General features: G+C 52.1%; 1 protein-coding gene across 1 annotated transcript in view; it reads right to left on the reverse strand.

Annotated features, from left to right (window-relative positions):
- Positions 1 to 2,843: 2,843 nt before the first annotated feature.
- Positions 2,844 to 14,459, reverse strand: part of ITPKB (inositol-trisphosphate 3-kinase B) — a 67,656-nt gene continuing 56,040 nt past the window's right edge. The window contains exons 6-8 of the mRNA XM_042051527.1: positions 9,417 to 9,518; positions 7,881 to 7,952; positions 2,844 to 5,238 (exon numbers count right to left, since the gene is read on the reverse strand). Of these exons, the coding sequence (XP_041907461.1) occupies positions 5,023 to 5,238; positions 7,881 to 7,952; positions 9,417 to 9,518 (390 nt within the window). The 3' untranslated portion in view covers positions 2,844 to 5,022. The remainder of the gene's footprint in view (positions 5,239 to 7,880; positions 7,953 to 9,416; positions 9,519 to 14,459) is intronic.

Here is a 14,459-nt window from a genome sequence, read left to right on the forward strand (position 1 = left end):
CCGGCACCCGGCTCCGGCACCCGGCACCCGGCTCCGGCCCCGGCACCCGGCTCCGGCACCCGGCACCCGGCACCCGGCTCCGGCACCCGGCACCCGGCTCCGGCCCCGGCACCCGGCTCCGGCACCCGGCACCCGGCACCCGGCTCCGGCACCCGGCACCCGGCTCCGGCCCCGGCACCCGGCTCCGGCCCACGCGGGGCAGGGGGTGGGCGGCCGGGGGTCGGGGCTCGCTTCTTAAGGTGCGGCGGAAAGGGGTGCACAGCCCCCACCAAACGCGAGCCCGCCCCACCGAAGCCTGGAGGGTGTCCCGGCAGCATCCCCCCCACAGCACCTCCAAGCCAGCAGGACTCCGGAGGTGTCAGGCACATTCCCACGACGAAGTGGCTGAGGGAAAAGGCATCCCCAGGCTGATAAGCACCCTCCGCACTCAGATGCTTTTTGGCCATCCTGTCACCCGTGCCATGGTGTCCCCAAGTTCCCCCGGCCACACATCCCCTGCAGCAGCACACAGGCAGGAGTTTTCCCACCCTGGCAACCCCCTCACTCCTGCTTGCCCCCGGCCACACTGGGCAGGAGGACATGGGGGCCCTGGGTGAAACCCAAAGCAGCTGTTGCCAACTTTGAAGCTTCAGGCTGGGGGCTGCTCTGCATCATCCATGGCAGGGGTAAAATCTCCTCCTGAGGGGCTTCCAAAACACCACCAGCTTGTGAACAAACCCAAGCACACCATTTGACCCCTATCAGCCACCACAGCCAAGTGCTCCATTTTCAGAGGCTGGAACACCCAGCTGGCCCCCAGCACCCCCTGATTTATAGGAGGCTCATTTTGGGCAAGTAGTGCCTAATCAGATAATGATGAAGGAAAGGAGCTGTCCCCTCCCCACCTACAGCCTGAGCAGGCTGCCTTACACCCCCTGGCACCGCTGAAGGTGCTGGGAGGCTCTGTTCTGAAAGAGTAAAGGTCTCAGCAAGGTCTAAAGTTTTCTCTGTTGCATTAATAACAAGTCCTGGCCTCTCTTCTCTATACTGAGTTTATGAAAAATTTAGTTTATTGATCCATAAGGTGGCAGGGAGCTCTGGGCTTTGCTTTGGGGGTGCAGTAAAGTCAGGTGGGGGGGGGGGGGGGGCGAAGCCAGGCTCTTGCTGTGGCATGTGCCAATGGGGGCCTGCCCCTTCCCAACCCTCTGCATAAAACTTAGGGTCAGCAGACACCAGCACTCAGCCACAAGGGGTTTCTTTTCCTGACTTACTCCCTTTTCCTCTTGAAAGGAGTAAGATGAATGTGTTTTTACAAACAGACTGTGTGAATCTGCTTGTTGATTTGGCCAGGGACTTACAGACAGGGAAGTAATGGGAAAAACTGTCAGTTCTAGAACATGTTACCAATTGACACGGACTGCTGCTCAGCCAAGGCCATTTTAAATTCCTGAACCTAGAGAAGAAGAACAAAGACTTAATAGAATTACGAATGTTGTTCTGCTATACATAAAAACGGGGGGATGTGCATATAAGACGGGGACATGTGGTAGGCATATTGGGAAGTCTGTACCTTCCAAGTATCTCAGCCAATGGGGAAAGGAAGAGGGTGTTGCGGCCAGGAAATTAGGATAAAAAGGAGGCTGCATCCTCCAATAATTTGAGAGACCTCAGGGGAAATGCCCCATGGCCTCTCCCTTTATTTGAATAGTTACAGGACTCCTCTGTCTCCTTTCTGGACATGAACCTCTGGCGTTGTGAATTTTTCTGCACACTCTCCACCACAATGTCATGGTGTTTCCTCAACTCTCAAAGGAGGTTTTCACAGAACAGGGCTCTTCACCCTCTGTTTTCGCCTTTGAGGGTGCAGCTGGGTACGTTTTGGAGGCTTTTGTTTTCCTCTGAAGGTAGGAAGAGGAAATACCAGAGAGACCCCAAAAACTGGACCTATAAGTAAAACAGGCAGTCAGCTCTGCCGGAGTGAGCTCAGCAGCCAGACAGGAAATGTGTTTGCTTTCCCACAGCCCAGGAGAGATCGCTGGTGCACAGGCAGCAGCCTCACATCCAGTGTCTGCCAGCTCTGCCTACAACCAAGGTTTCTAGCTTTCAAATTCCAGGCTGCAGGGTTTCCCCTGCAGCTTGTTTTAGAGGACCTGTGGTGAGCCAGGACTGGTCCCCAGGCCAGGCTGCTCCTGGTGGTCTGGGCACTAAATCTGGCTTTCCTATGGGGCAGCCCACCTGCCCCTCCTCAGCCACATCTGTGCCAGGACAGCTCCTGCTGTCCTGTGCTTGCACAGCCAACCAGGAGGGAAAGGAGCTGCCTTCAGGCTCTACAACCTGATTCCTCCTTCATTGCAGAAACAATCTGATGGTTTTTTTGTAGCCTTTGGTCCGAAGCACTCCCTCTGGCCCTGCCTATAGTGCAGCTGAGAGGGAGAGGAGCAGGCGGAGTGTTTGCTTGTGCCAAGCAGTTCTGATTCTCCTGGGCACTTCGGTATTCTCCAGTGCAGAAATCACAGGGTGGCATTCAGAAACCACTCAGTGGGAGCCAAAAACATTCCAAAAAACTTGGAGCTGCCTTCAGTGGCCTTCCCTGCAGAAGGGGGATGGAGAAATTCAGGCCTCTCTGGCAGGTCGCTCCCATGGAGCCTGGGCCCCCACAGCCCCAGTTCTGCTCTGCCCCTGCCCTGCTCCCTGCAGAGCCAGTTCCTGTTTGTCAGGATCTGTTCCCAGCACAGGGTCCTTCTCTACTCTCGCTTTTGTGCAGCACTGCTGGAGCCTGATTCCCCCCCAGTCATGGACATGAAAGGCTGTTGCAAGGCTGCCACAAGCTGCACAGGGCAGACACTGACTGCACACCAGGGGAATGCTTCCCATATGCCTTTATTTGCAATGTTACAGGACTATTTTACAGGCACTGTGCGTTGGTGTTCCAGAGCGGTTTGGATTTTTTTTCGGTATTACCCAATGACCGAGAGGGGTGGTGGGAGCAGGGAAAATCCCTCACAGCAACCGTTCCAGCCTCCGGGAAGGCATGAGACATCTGAGAGCAACAATCTGCTTCTTCCGAAGCCATGAAGCGAGGAATCTGGTTTATAAACAGGCTTAAAAAATAACGTACATATATAAGAGCAGCTCGAAGCTAAAGTACAGCGGTAAGTGGTACACAGCTACGCGTATCTGTTCACAGCCTTTCTCCAAAGCTGGAAAAAGGCATGGCTTAAAAACTAAAAACACAGTTTAAAAAAACCAGAAGGATTCCATGCATTAAATTGTAGTGTTTTGTGCAATTAAAATGGGATGAAAATAAATATAACTTAAAAAAAAAAAAAAACCCAACCTTTTCCATGACACTAATGGAACAGAGTCAAGTCTATAAGGCACTTCCACATGGGCTATTCTAGAAAGCCTGGAGAGGAGCTAAAACAGTGCAACCATTTACAATGGCATCCGATGAGTGAAAGACACCTGTCTGGTGAGATACGAAGTGAGAAAAACCTTCGGAAACTTCAGTCCTTGGGAAAGACGCTTGGCTGCAGATGGCTTGGTGGCCAACTCCTCCTTATTGCTGCAAGGGAGGTCTCCCCCATCAAGGGTGCTGGACCCACCAAACTATGGCAGAGGGGCTCTGGAGCCCTGCTCCTGGGGCACGACACGGGACAGTGGGCTTGGGGATGGATGGAGCAGGCGAGGGGTGCGTGGCTGCCAAGCTCCTGCACCACCTCCGGTGCTGCACGCTCCTCGATGTGAGGGCTCCCAGCCTGCCGCAGCCTCCCCTCCCCGCCCGCCTCTCCAGGGATGACCTTTAGCGTGCCAGCCCTGCCGCCGCTTGGTTCAAATGTTCCAGGAAGTTAACAAATAGCCTCCACCCTAAATAGGGAACTGGGTGTTTTCGCAGGAGCGGGGCCATCACACGGCCCCAGCAGGCACGGGAGCAGTGCAGCCACAGGCAGCCAGCTCTGCGGAAAAAGGGGAAGGCACGGGGATGCCTGACCCCGACTCTGCTTTGCCAAAGGTGGCTGACCCGGGAGCTGCCTTGCTGCTGTAACCCTGCACCTGATGCAGATGGAAATTACGGAGATGCTCCAGACAGGAGGGTTGCCCTGGGCTAGCTGTGGGCATTGGTGGCACTACACACGTGCTCAGCTGCTGACAAAAAAGACTTATCAACCTGGATGGCTACTTTAGGTCTCATAGTAGTCCTTTATAAGCTATTTTTCCCAGCTAGGGAGGATTGGAGACCCCAGCTAAGGTAGGCTGGAAGCAGTTCCTAGCAGGGGAGCTGGGGCTTTAGAGAGGAGTCCAGTTTTACTCACCAGGGCACCCAGCACGGGGGATGTGGGTGGGAAGCACCGGCCATGGCAAATACCTGTGCCTGACTACATGGCTCTGCAGCAGGAGGGAAACCCTCACCCTCCAGTGCCACTCCAAAATTACTGAGCAACCTCTACAGGATGTCTTGAACACAAATTAAAACCCAAATCTGCCTTTCTAGCCTCTCTGAAAAAACTTGGCGCAGCCAGCTACCTGGGCTGAAAGGTGCTGGCAAAGACAACTAAAGGGCTCCCACTACAGTGTCCTTCACCATCTCCACACCTCACTCACACTCTCTGGCTGCCAGAGGGTCCTGGGCATGACCACTGAGTGTTTTCAGGACAATCCCGGTGCAGGAGGAGGCTCCTTCCTCTGCCAGCCCTCTTAACATCATGCTGAGCAAGAGACAAGAGCACAATAGGCGAAGCATGCACTTGCCTAAGCAACCCCTCCTGGCCAGGGGCTGCTCCTGGCTGCCTGCTCCCACTGACTTTGCAAAGCCAAGGTTTCAAGTCCAGCTTTTGTTCTGGCAGGTTAGCTCTCTATTTACAAGGGGGGTGGGGGAGGGGGAACAACCAAGACAACCTAAAAAAACCACAACAAAAACACATTAAATAGGGAGAGTATAGCTTTCAAATGGGGAGGGCGAGGGCTGGAAAGTGTCTTGTAGTGCAGTTCAGAAGAGTCAGTCGGGGGCAGGCTGGGGGTAGTGGCAGAGTCAGATGCGCGGCTTTAATGCAAGTCTTCGCTCTGGGACAACTCTGTCAGGATCTGAATGAGGTTGTCCAGCCCCCAGAGGTAGCCATCCTCTCTGTTCCCTTCCACCCAGGGCACGTTGTGCTGGAGAACTTGTCCCTCCGGCAGTGGGGTGGTTTTCCCAAAGTCAATCATCCAGACTTTGGCTTGTTCCTGCTTGTCGTGAATGAAGAGCAGAGAGCTCCCAATTACCTGTGGAGAGGTGAGACCAGTTAGTGGTGCTCCTGTTGCTCATTTTCAGCCCTCTTTGGGGCTTTCAGATACCTCATCTCAGGCTGCATTTACAAGAGATGCTGCTGCAATTTCCTGCATGAGGAAAAACAAACTCTACGTGCTGCTGGTTGTGTTTGCACATGCAAATGGGGCATTTGGACAAGCTGATTTACTCATACAAATCCCAGATCTTGGCAGAAGGAGAGGATCAGAAAAACATGGGCATGAAAGATAAGAGATGTCATTTTGGAAACTGAGCCAAGGTCCCCTAGGAAGGAATGAGATGAATTGTCTCAGCCTTCAGATGGGGATTTTTTCAAGGCTGGTTCTTTGTGATCAGCTTGTACTCTTTGCACTCACCAATCCTGCAGGCACCACCACAGGGATGGGGACACTCCAAGTTACTTGCAATGTGCTGTCTCCTGCCTCAAACACCATCCAATCACACCCAGATTGCCCCTAGAACATCATCCTGGTGCTTACAGCACTCTGGGGATGCAAGGTACAGAGCTGCATGCTCATGGATTTCCTTTTCCCTGAGTTCACTCAGCTACATTTGCTTTGAAGGCCTCGTTCATATCCTGACTGACCTTTGGGAAAATCCTGTAGCAAGCAGTGGCCTCAGCAAGCCCATGGAAGCCCACAGGTGCATTTGGGCCCTGACAGCAGGAGTCTCAAGGCCTGTTGCAGTGGGATGAGACCCCACAAGCCCAATGGTCACCGTGCACAGAGCAGAGAGAGGCTCAGCAGGTGGGTATCTCCAGCTAGGCATCCTGACCCATCCTGGCTCACAGTCCCAGCCAGGAGGACACCCAGCAGCAGCTCTGCTGTGGCTTCCCAGTGCTTAGGAAATGTGTATCACTATCAGGCCAGCCACCATCGTGCTCTTCTGCTGAATCTGCTCCTCCAGTCAGAAGATTTCAGCAGCGGCTTCTACAGAAAAGCATCAGTGGGTGTGTTTCAGAGCTGTCCCAAATGAAAACTCCTTTCCAAACTCTCTCTGATGTGCATGAATTGGTGAATTACGAACTCACTTGCCCCTGTGTCACAAACAGGGACCTTGGTGACCAGAGTGCAAGGGCCACAGCAGAGGTGATGCAGTGCACTGAGAGCCACGAGTGCCCCTTATGATGTGCAGGTACATGGAAGAGAATCCAGCTGGTGTCAGCCCTCCAAAACAGCAGCACTAAATGTTACTGGGGACTCCCTCATCCGTGCTATCAGCAGGGCTTAGGCTGACGTTTGCCTCTAGACGAGGGTTTTGAACAGGATGCATGTACTGTTTGCAAAAGCTGTTATGAATTTACATTTTTCAGGAGACTTTTTCCTCCAGTGCGTTGGGAAAACATCCAAGGTCCAGAGATGCATATTATTTCCGAGAAATGCTTATCTTTAGCTCTCCTCCTGCTAACCTCTTACAGTCCTCTCTTGGCCGGACAGAGCATTCTAATTTTAAGGAAAAGCCTTTTGCTGACATTCTTCATTTGCCTTTCCTGGACTACCCAACTGACCTGCAGCTCCTTGGAGGAGCCCTGCTCAGCAAGGGCCCCATGGAGCGACACAGAGCCTGGCAGACCTTCTGCTGTGCTTCATCTCGAAGCGGGATGGGAAGTCAAAGCTGCTGCTTTTTAATTTTTAAGGAGTGGAAACTTCTTTCAAACCCTCTTTGAAAGGCTTCTTTGTTTCTGTGTTTTCAAATGAAACCCTGGCACTCGGTTTCAGGGAGAATTCTGTTTCCTGTGTTGAGCTGACCTGAAACCCTCAGTTTTGACATTTCCCTTCCAACTGCTTTCCAGGCGCTGCCACCAGGAGGCACAGCCCCATCTGCCTCTGGATCCCGGCAGGGCCCTCCGTGTGTGCCGGGGCTGAGGTGTCTCCTGTGCCTCTGGATGAGGGACAGTGGACTCTTGGAGCTGTGGCTCCCGAGCCCTAGGAGTCAAAGGTTCCTATGAGGCTCTTGTTCCTACACAACACGTGACAAGGACACGCACTCCCATGTTTTGTTAAGTAGATGCAATAGCAAAATTACTGCACTAAATTGTGGAGCATTTCAGTTCCTGAAATGGCCAAAAAAGGTAGCATTCCCTCCTTGTTTTCACATCAGCACTGAATCTTCGCTATAGAAAATGTTGCTATCATGGGCAGTCATTTCTGTAGGAAAGTCCTTTGAAAGGAAGAGTTCATACTGAAGTGCTCCAACCAGCTCAGGAAAGGCAGGTTTGGGGTATCTGCAATTTATGGCTCTGTTGAAGCCTTGTTTGATCATGTGGAGCAACTGGCAGCCAAATGATACCTGACATGCATTCAAACAGACATTTCTCCTGAGAAAACCCCTGTGCTTTTACACTAGGGAATTTTCCCTGTCATAAACAGCCTGAGTTCCTCCTAGATCTTTTAATCTGTTTAAACACTGGCTTTCAGTAGATTCGAGCCCATGTCAGACACATAAACATTGTATGTTACCATCTGTATTTGTACATAAGTATTAGATACACATATGAAAACACGGATATATATGCACATAAGAATAAAACAGCCTCTGACTTTGACTTCTCTCCTTGGACAAGCTGAGATTAAACAGTTTGCCTCTCCAGGCAGATCTATCTAAACACCAGTATTACCTCATGGCACTTGAAGAACGGGGATGTCTCCAGGGTAGCGCGGATACCCTTCAACCGGTTAAGATAACTGTTCTGGAATTACAAAAAAAAAACCAAATCCAAGCCATCAGTGCTGCAGGAAACCTACATAAAAACTACAGCATTGGGGCAGACAGGGAAGTCACCCCTGCTCCCAGCATGGTCTCCATGATACCATGTTCGCATGGAGAGACGCCGAGGGTGTTCCTCCGACGCCCTGCACCAGCATCCTCCCACAGACCTCTCCCTTTGGAGAGTGTCCCCTCTGTTTTACCATCCACTTATGCTTTTGGCTTCTACAGCACCCTGTGAGCTCCCATGGCTTTCAAAACTTAGTGAAAGGATTTGCTTTCTGCAGAGTGTCCCTGCTGCATCCATGGAGGGAACACCTAATTCAGCAGCTGCTACTTTTTCCTCTCCCCTGCACTCTCTTAATAGATCAACTCTTCACTTCATCTGTAAGTTTAGTACTCAGTCAGTCACACACCACGAGACACTTCTGCAACTCTGTTATCAGCACTTTTGTAAAGTTAGTCCTGTAGGAGGAAGGGCTTTCACGATGGCCAGCACAAAGGTCAAGACCCACCAGCCTGTTTGAGCATCCCTGCAAATTGCTGGAAGGCACTGAAGAGTCTCAGGGGGCTCCACTAATTTTGGGGTTTAGATAGAAGAATTAAGCACAGGAACACACATACACACAGCAGGTATCTGGGCACTGTAACACACTTGCAAGAGGACAGGTGGGGGTCACCGGATTAAAATGCTCTGGCCAAGGAGCCCCATCCAGAGGCAAGGCATGATGTGGGCTCCAAGTTCTTTGGGGATAAAATGTAGCCAGGCTACTTCATCTTCAGATCCAGGAATAATCCCTGGGTAACTCGTGAAAGCAAGCATGCCAGTTTGAAGGAGGCAGTGCCAAAGGCCACTCCCACTGGAGCCTTGCGTTTGGAGACTTTATACAGCACAGCTTAAAATGGGAGCGCTTTGTCAAATAGGTTATTTGACACAGTTGGTGTAAATTGTTTACAGCCAGATCTCTTATTCTCCTGGCAACTTAGAGAAGCTTGGAAAATGCTGGCTGTGGCTTGCCCGTGTGAAGCGTGCCTGGCACAGGGCCACCCTTCTGCGAGGCCAGGCACAGGCAGCCCACCCTGCCAGGCTGGGAGCCCCCACCACTCATACTGGGGTACAGAGTGGGCTCAGGGGTGACCACCAGCCCAGGGATGAGGGACAGAGCACGGCTGTGACTCCTCAGTGGGTTTGGGGAGCCAATCCTGGAGATCTTCAGCAGACTCAGACTCTGGTCAAGCAGTGCTGCTGCAGCCAAGTCCCCTCCCAGCTCCCCACTGCTTTCCCTTCACCCTGCACCCTGCATGGTGTTTCTTTTCAACATTTCTCAAGCTTTTTTATGAGAGATTGCTCAGGCTTCACCCCTGCAGTGCAGGGACCTGATGTGCTGAGGCCAGGCTCCACAGGAAATGCTCTCTCCAGGCAGTCCCCCGAACATCCCCCACTCACCAAAATGTTCCTGTTTCCTCTGGTGAACTCGCTGAAGGCCTCCATTACTTGTTCCTTTGTCCGTGTCTTCTTGAAGTCCCGGTTCACAGTGCCGTCCTCTTTCTTGAAAAGAAGGGACAGTGGTGAGTGGGATGGGGAGGAAGGGAGTTGGGGCAGGAGTAATGTTTCTGCAGCCACGCATGCTGCCGAGTAGGATGTGACCAGCATTTTTGGCAGCTGAAGGATCTGCCTGTGGAGCAGGGGTGAGCAAAGGCAGCGGGTCTCTGCTTGCACATCCCAAGGTATCCCACAGCCCTGATGCATTGACCTCTACTGCAAATGGAACTCCCCATCATCAAACACTTGCCAAGGTCGCTGGCAATGTGGACAAACTCTCTCTCACAGACCTAGTGCTTGCTGCTAACAGAGGCTGGAGACTACCTGTTTCTGGTGTTTCTGTGTCCAAATGGCTTCCCATGGCTGCTGTGGCTGAGCATGGCACTGACACCAGCCCTGGACTGTCTCCCTGGCTTGGGGAGAACAGCGGAGCATGATCACGATGGGACAGAACTGAGTGTGGATGGAAACAACATCTTGGGAGCAGGCACAAAACCCCTCCATGAGAAACCCTCCATGGACCATTGCAGCAAGGAGCAAGCCCCATGGCTGCCTGGCCTCACTGGTCCTTTGCTAGTCCACGGATCACAGACCCTCCAAGGCAGCAGCCTGGCACCGAGATGCAGCGAGCAACCTTGTGCTCTCCTCTGCCTATTCCCCAGAGGCACATCCATCCTTGGCCTGCCATGGGGATGGCATGGCTTGTCCACTGCAGGGATGACACTCAGCCCTGGCCCAGAGGCTCCTGTCCGAACCTCTGGGCAGCTTTGTAGGTCTCTCCCCATTTCCCTGGTCCTTCTGGGGCTCTGATTTTTACATCAACTCGTTTCATTGTCCAGAGGGGCTGTGGGACAGGCAGGCAGATCTCACTTCCTGGATACAGGGGATATTTTAAACCACACCTGCTTGTGCTCACAGCTCCATTGCAGGGCTCCATCCCACTGCTCCAGACAACTCGTTTGCACACAATAGAGCGAAGGGACAGGGGCCAAAAGACATCCTGTGGGCTGGGGAAGATGAAGGATGAAGGAGCAGAGTAGAGGCTGGGGGAGGAAGAAGGCACAATGAAATCACCTGCCCTGGAGGTTTGAGACCCATCCAGGGAAGTGCCCCAGCAGAGGGCAATGTGCATCCCCCTGGACAGGGGGCTTGCTGTGGGCATGGCAGCCAGTCCAACTTGGGGGAAGGTCGAGTGCCCAAGGCGAGCCCACCAGCAACCAACACCTGAAGTGCAGTTTGGGATGAATCACACAGCACACTTCAGCTTCCAGCTTGTGTTTTGTGTAAGCATTAACAAAGGTGGTAACAAAAGCAACATACAAAAGAAAACCTCCAGGAAAACCATTGTTTCTAGAGATTGCAACCACTGCATCCAGCTCCAAATTACCCTGGACTCAGGCTGACCATTGTGCTGCCACAGGGTGTAAAAGCAATGCTCAGGGCTGGCAGAGTGTGTATTGGCAGGGGTCAGGGACAACCTTTTCACTGGAGACTCCGTGCTGCTGATGGACCACACAGAGCTGGGATCTCTGCTTTCAGCTGTGACCTCGCTGAGGATGCTCCGGTGGCACGTGTGTGATGCACAGGGGAAGGGCTCTTTGCTGCTATACGTCCCTCATATGAGCCCTGACGTGGCAGCTCAGAAATCAACCCACCCTCTCCCAGAGGGACGATTGATATCAATCTGGAGAAGAACCACAGCACTACTTTCACGTGTAAAGAGCACAACTTTCCACAAAGCATCCAAGAAAGGAGATGGACTTCTAAGTGCTCCTAAAAATAAATGAGAATCACAGATGGCCTTTCAGATAAGGCAATCTCAGCTTCAGGAAAGCCAAGCAGCCTATCCGTAGTGCTGCTCCCAGCATTACCCGCCTCCCGAAGTTTCCTTGCCCAGCCAGAGGTTGCTGCCATGAGGCTGACAACTGCCATGACATTCACAGGTGTCTGAGCCCCGAGGGGGCTGCCTTCCACACAGAAGAAATGTGAGGGGGGCTGATAAGGGCTATCACAACCTCCGCCCCACCAGCGATTCCAGCTCGTGCTGGCGTCACTGGGGCAGGGTTGGGGTCAGCCAGATCCACCTCCAGCACTGCGCCTGGCCTTGGATGGGGCTTGTGAGCTGCCTGGCTTGGCAAAGTTAGGTGGAGGCTTTCCAGGCTGGTTTGGTGACCCTGCAAACATTCCAGCCCTGGGGAATGCCATCCCACCGTGGCCTTGCTGCAGGCAGTGGTGAGTAATACTCAGACCAGAGCAGCAGCTCAAGAGTGTCACTTCTTACAGTGAGCCCCAGCAAGTTTCAGCTGGGCCACCAGGGATCACTTGTGTTACTTTCAGCATGGAAATTTTATTAATAGCTACTGTTTCCAACAGGTTCAAGCTATTCCAGAAAGTTAGATGAATGTCATTATCTCCTTTTGCAGAGGAAAATTTCCGTTTTAAAGAGGAAGAACTGGATCCTCAAGGCCACGTGGGAGAGGGAGAGCTCAGCCAGGAAAAGGTTTCTATCCTCATGCCCAACCCTGAGCTGCCTGTTCACCGTACCTGCCCATGCTATCCAAAACGCTACCGCTGCTCCTCTCCTTCCTATGACCCCTTCCCACTTGCCCAGGGTCAAATCCTGTCCTTCCCTTGCACTTCTCAGTACTCTCCTCTAGCAGCCTCCAGCTGTGAGTGAGGGGTAGGGCAGATTCACCGCTGCTCCTCACAGGGAAGCACCCGCAGCAAGAAATCAAACTTGGGGAGACAGCCAGGGCACCGAAGGCACTTATCCCTAACACAGAAACTCAATCCCAGAAATAGGGAGAACAACAGGGATACAGCATAGCATGACCAGCCCTGTTGGAAAAAAAGCCAGCTGTGAAACAGCATGAACTGCTAATGCTTTAGCTTAGGGGAAAATAACCTAGAAGCTGAGGGATTCAAGGAGAATTACAGTAATTAAAGCCTTGATCAAATTAGTCAGCCCCCCAGCAGCAGCAGCAGGAATACTGCTGGAGGCCAGCACTTCTCAACATTTTTCAATTAAAGGGCTGCTTCACCTCTTTGAAAAAAAATCCACTGCTCAGATCAGACAGCAACTCGTTCATGGTCGGCTAAGCAGAGGTGCAATCTCGTAACTCCTTTATGACTTTTATTTCCCTCCATGGTGTTTTTTGGCCACCCTGGGAACATGATTGGGTTTTGGGTTTGTTTTTTTTCATATATTTTAATTTAAAGTGCCTCACATATGACCTGCTCTTGTGGTAAAGCCTCCTAAACGTTCCCAGACTGAGAAGCACCACTGGAGGCCAAGGATATATCATGTTGGACTATAAATAGACAGATATTTCTGATTACACCAAGAAAGCAGGGAAAAGAAGCAGTGCATGGGAGCTTTGGTCCCAACTGGTACACCCCTTTTTTATACAGCCTCAGTTTTATAAATAGCAAAACAGCAGCAATGAGAAGTAGGCATGGGGTTGTCCCAGGCTGGAGCAGCTCACAGTGTGCTTATGGGCATCCACAGCAGGAAAGGGTCTTTGGGAGACCTGGGAAATCAGGGAAGAGCTGCACGAGCAGGCAAGTGCCCTGACCCAATGGAGGGACTGCAGAAAGCTGTTGGGGGGAGCATGGCTGGCACTGTCCCAGGCAAAGGCATGGGACGGGCAGAGGTGCCTCGCACTGCTTGCCAGGAAACTCTTGAAGGGGCTCAGCCCAAGAGCTGCTCCTGGGGTTTCTGAGAGGGGTTGAGTTAGAGATAAATGCACTGTATCCTGCTGGCCATGAAAGAGCTGAATGAAGAAGGTGCAACACGCACAGAGGAAGAGAAAACTCCCTTCTGTGGGTGGTTAGAGTAGCAGCTCTGAGTGACCCCCTTCTGCTGACCTCCTTTTAAACCCACAGTCTAACACCTGCATTTGTTTGCTGCTGAGGTGAAGGGAAACACTGCCAGGGAACTCTACAAAATCTGGTGTGAGGGCTTTATCAGCGAACAGCTTCATTTGTTTTAAAACTATCATTTTGACACCACTATCTTCAGGAAGGTTAGGCTACAGAAACCTGGATGGGCACTCTGGAAGAATCCTGCCCAGCTCAGAGAGAAAAACGATCTATGACCAAGAGAAAGAAACTCCTCCAACCAAGACACATGAAGAAATTGAGCCATTGTTTCCACTAAGAGCAAGTGGCTGCCCTGAGCTACTGCCTGAGCCCTCAGCAGCACCCCAAGCCTGAATTACTGCAAGCACAACTTGACAGAGCTCGCTGTGGCTGCCAAGCCAACACCATGCCCAGGCATGCGATGAAACCCTTGGCTCAAGTGTGGTATTACCTTTAATTCATGCTGGCTGGCTATCAAAAGGCAGAGGCCATTGCTAATGTTCATGCAAGCAGTATCACTAATACTCTGTGGTTACAGACCTAACTTTGTTCAAGTGCCACCCCAGACACCCTTCTCACAGCAAAGCCTGCTTGGAGAAAATCTCCTGGGCTGGCTCATCTACTGGGGACACAACAGCATCCCAGCTGATGCCTTCAAAAACGTGAGCGCCGCTCTGAGCAAGAGCAGTCAGCAGGTTACATGTGCATGCAGGTGCTGACAGAAAGTGCAGCTGTGTGTGTTTGTCCCATTTCATAGGGCTCAGCTGCTGAATTTTCCTGGACAGGCAAGTAAACACATCCTCCTTACTGGCTGTGGCTAAGCTCACAGCTCCAACCGCAGATCGGCACATGTTCAAGTTGGGATTTGGATCAATGGCTCAGCCCAGTGGCAGAGCAGTATTGAAAGCAAACAACTAAACTGAGTCTTCAAGCTGGAGGATGGCACTTTGTATTTTGCAGTGAAGGACATCAACCAAGCAGCTGACGTAATGAGATTATGTCTAAAACTGTCCTTTTGCAGGGCTGCCCTGAGCTCAGCTGTGCTTTCAGAAGAGCAGCAGTGCCCTGGGTGAGGTGCCTGGGTGG

The sequence above is a fragment of the Corvus kubaryi genome, unplaced genomic scaffold (assembly GCF_017639235.1).
Source record: "Corvus kubaryi isolate FWS band 111438036 unplaced genomic scaffold, C.kubaryi_AGA036_p1.0 76, whole genome shotgun sequence".
Classification (NCBI taxonomy): Eukaryota; Metazoa; Chordata; class Aves; order Passeriformes; family Corvidae; genus Corvus; species Corvus kubaryi.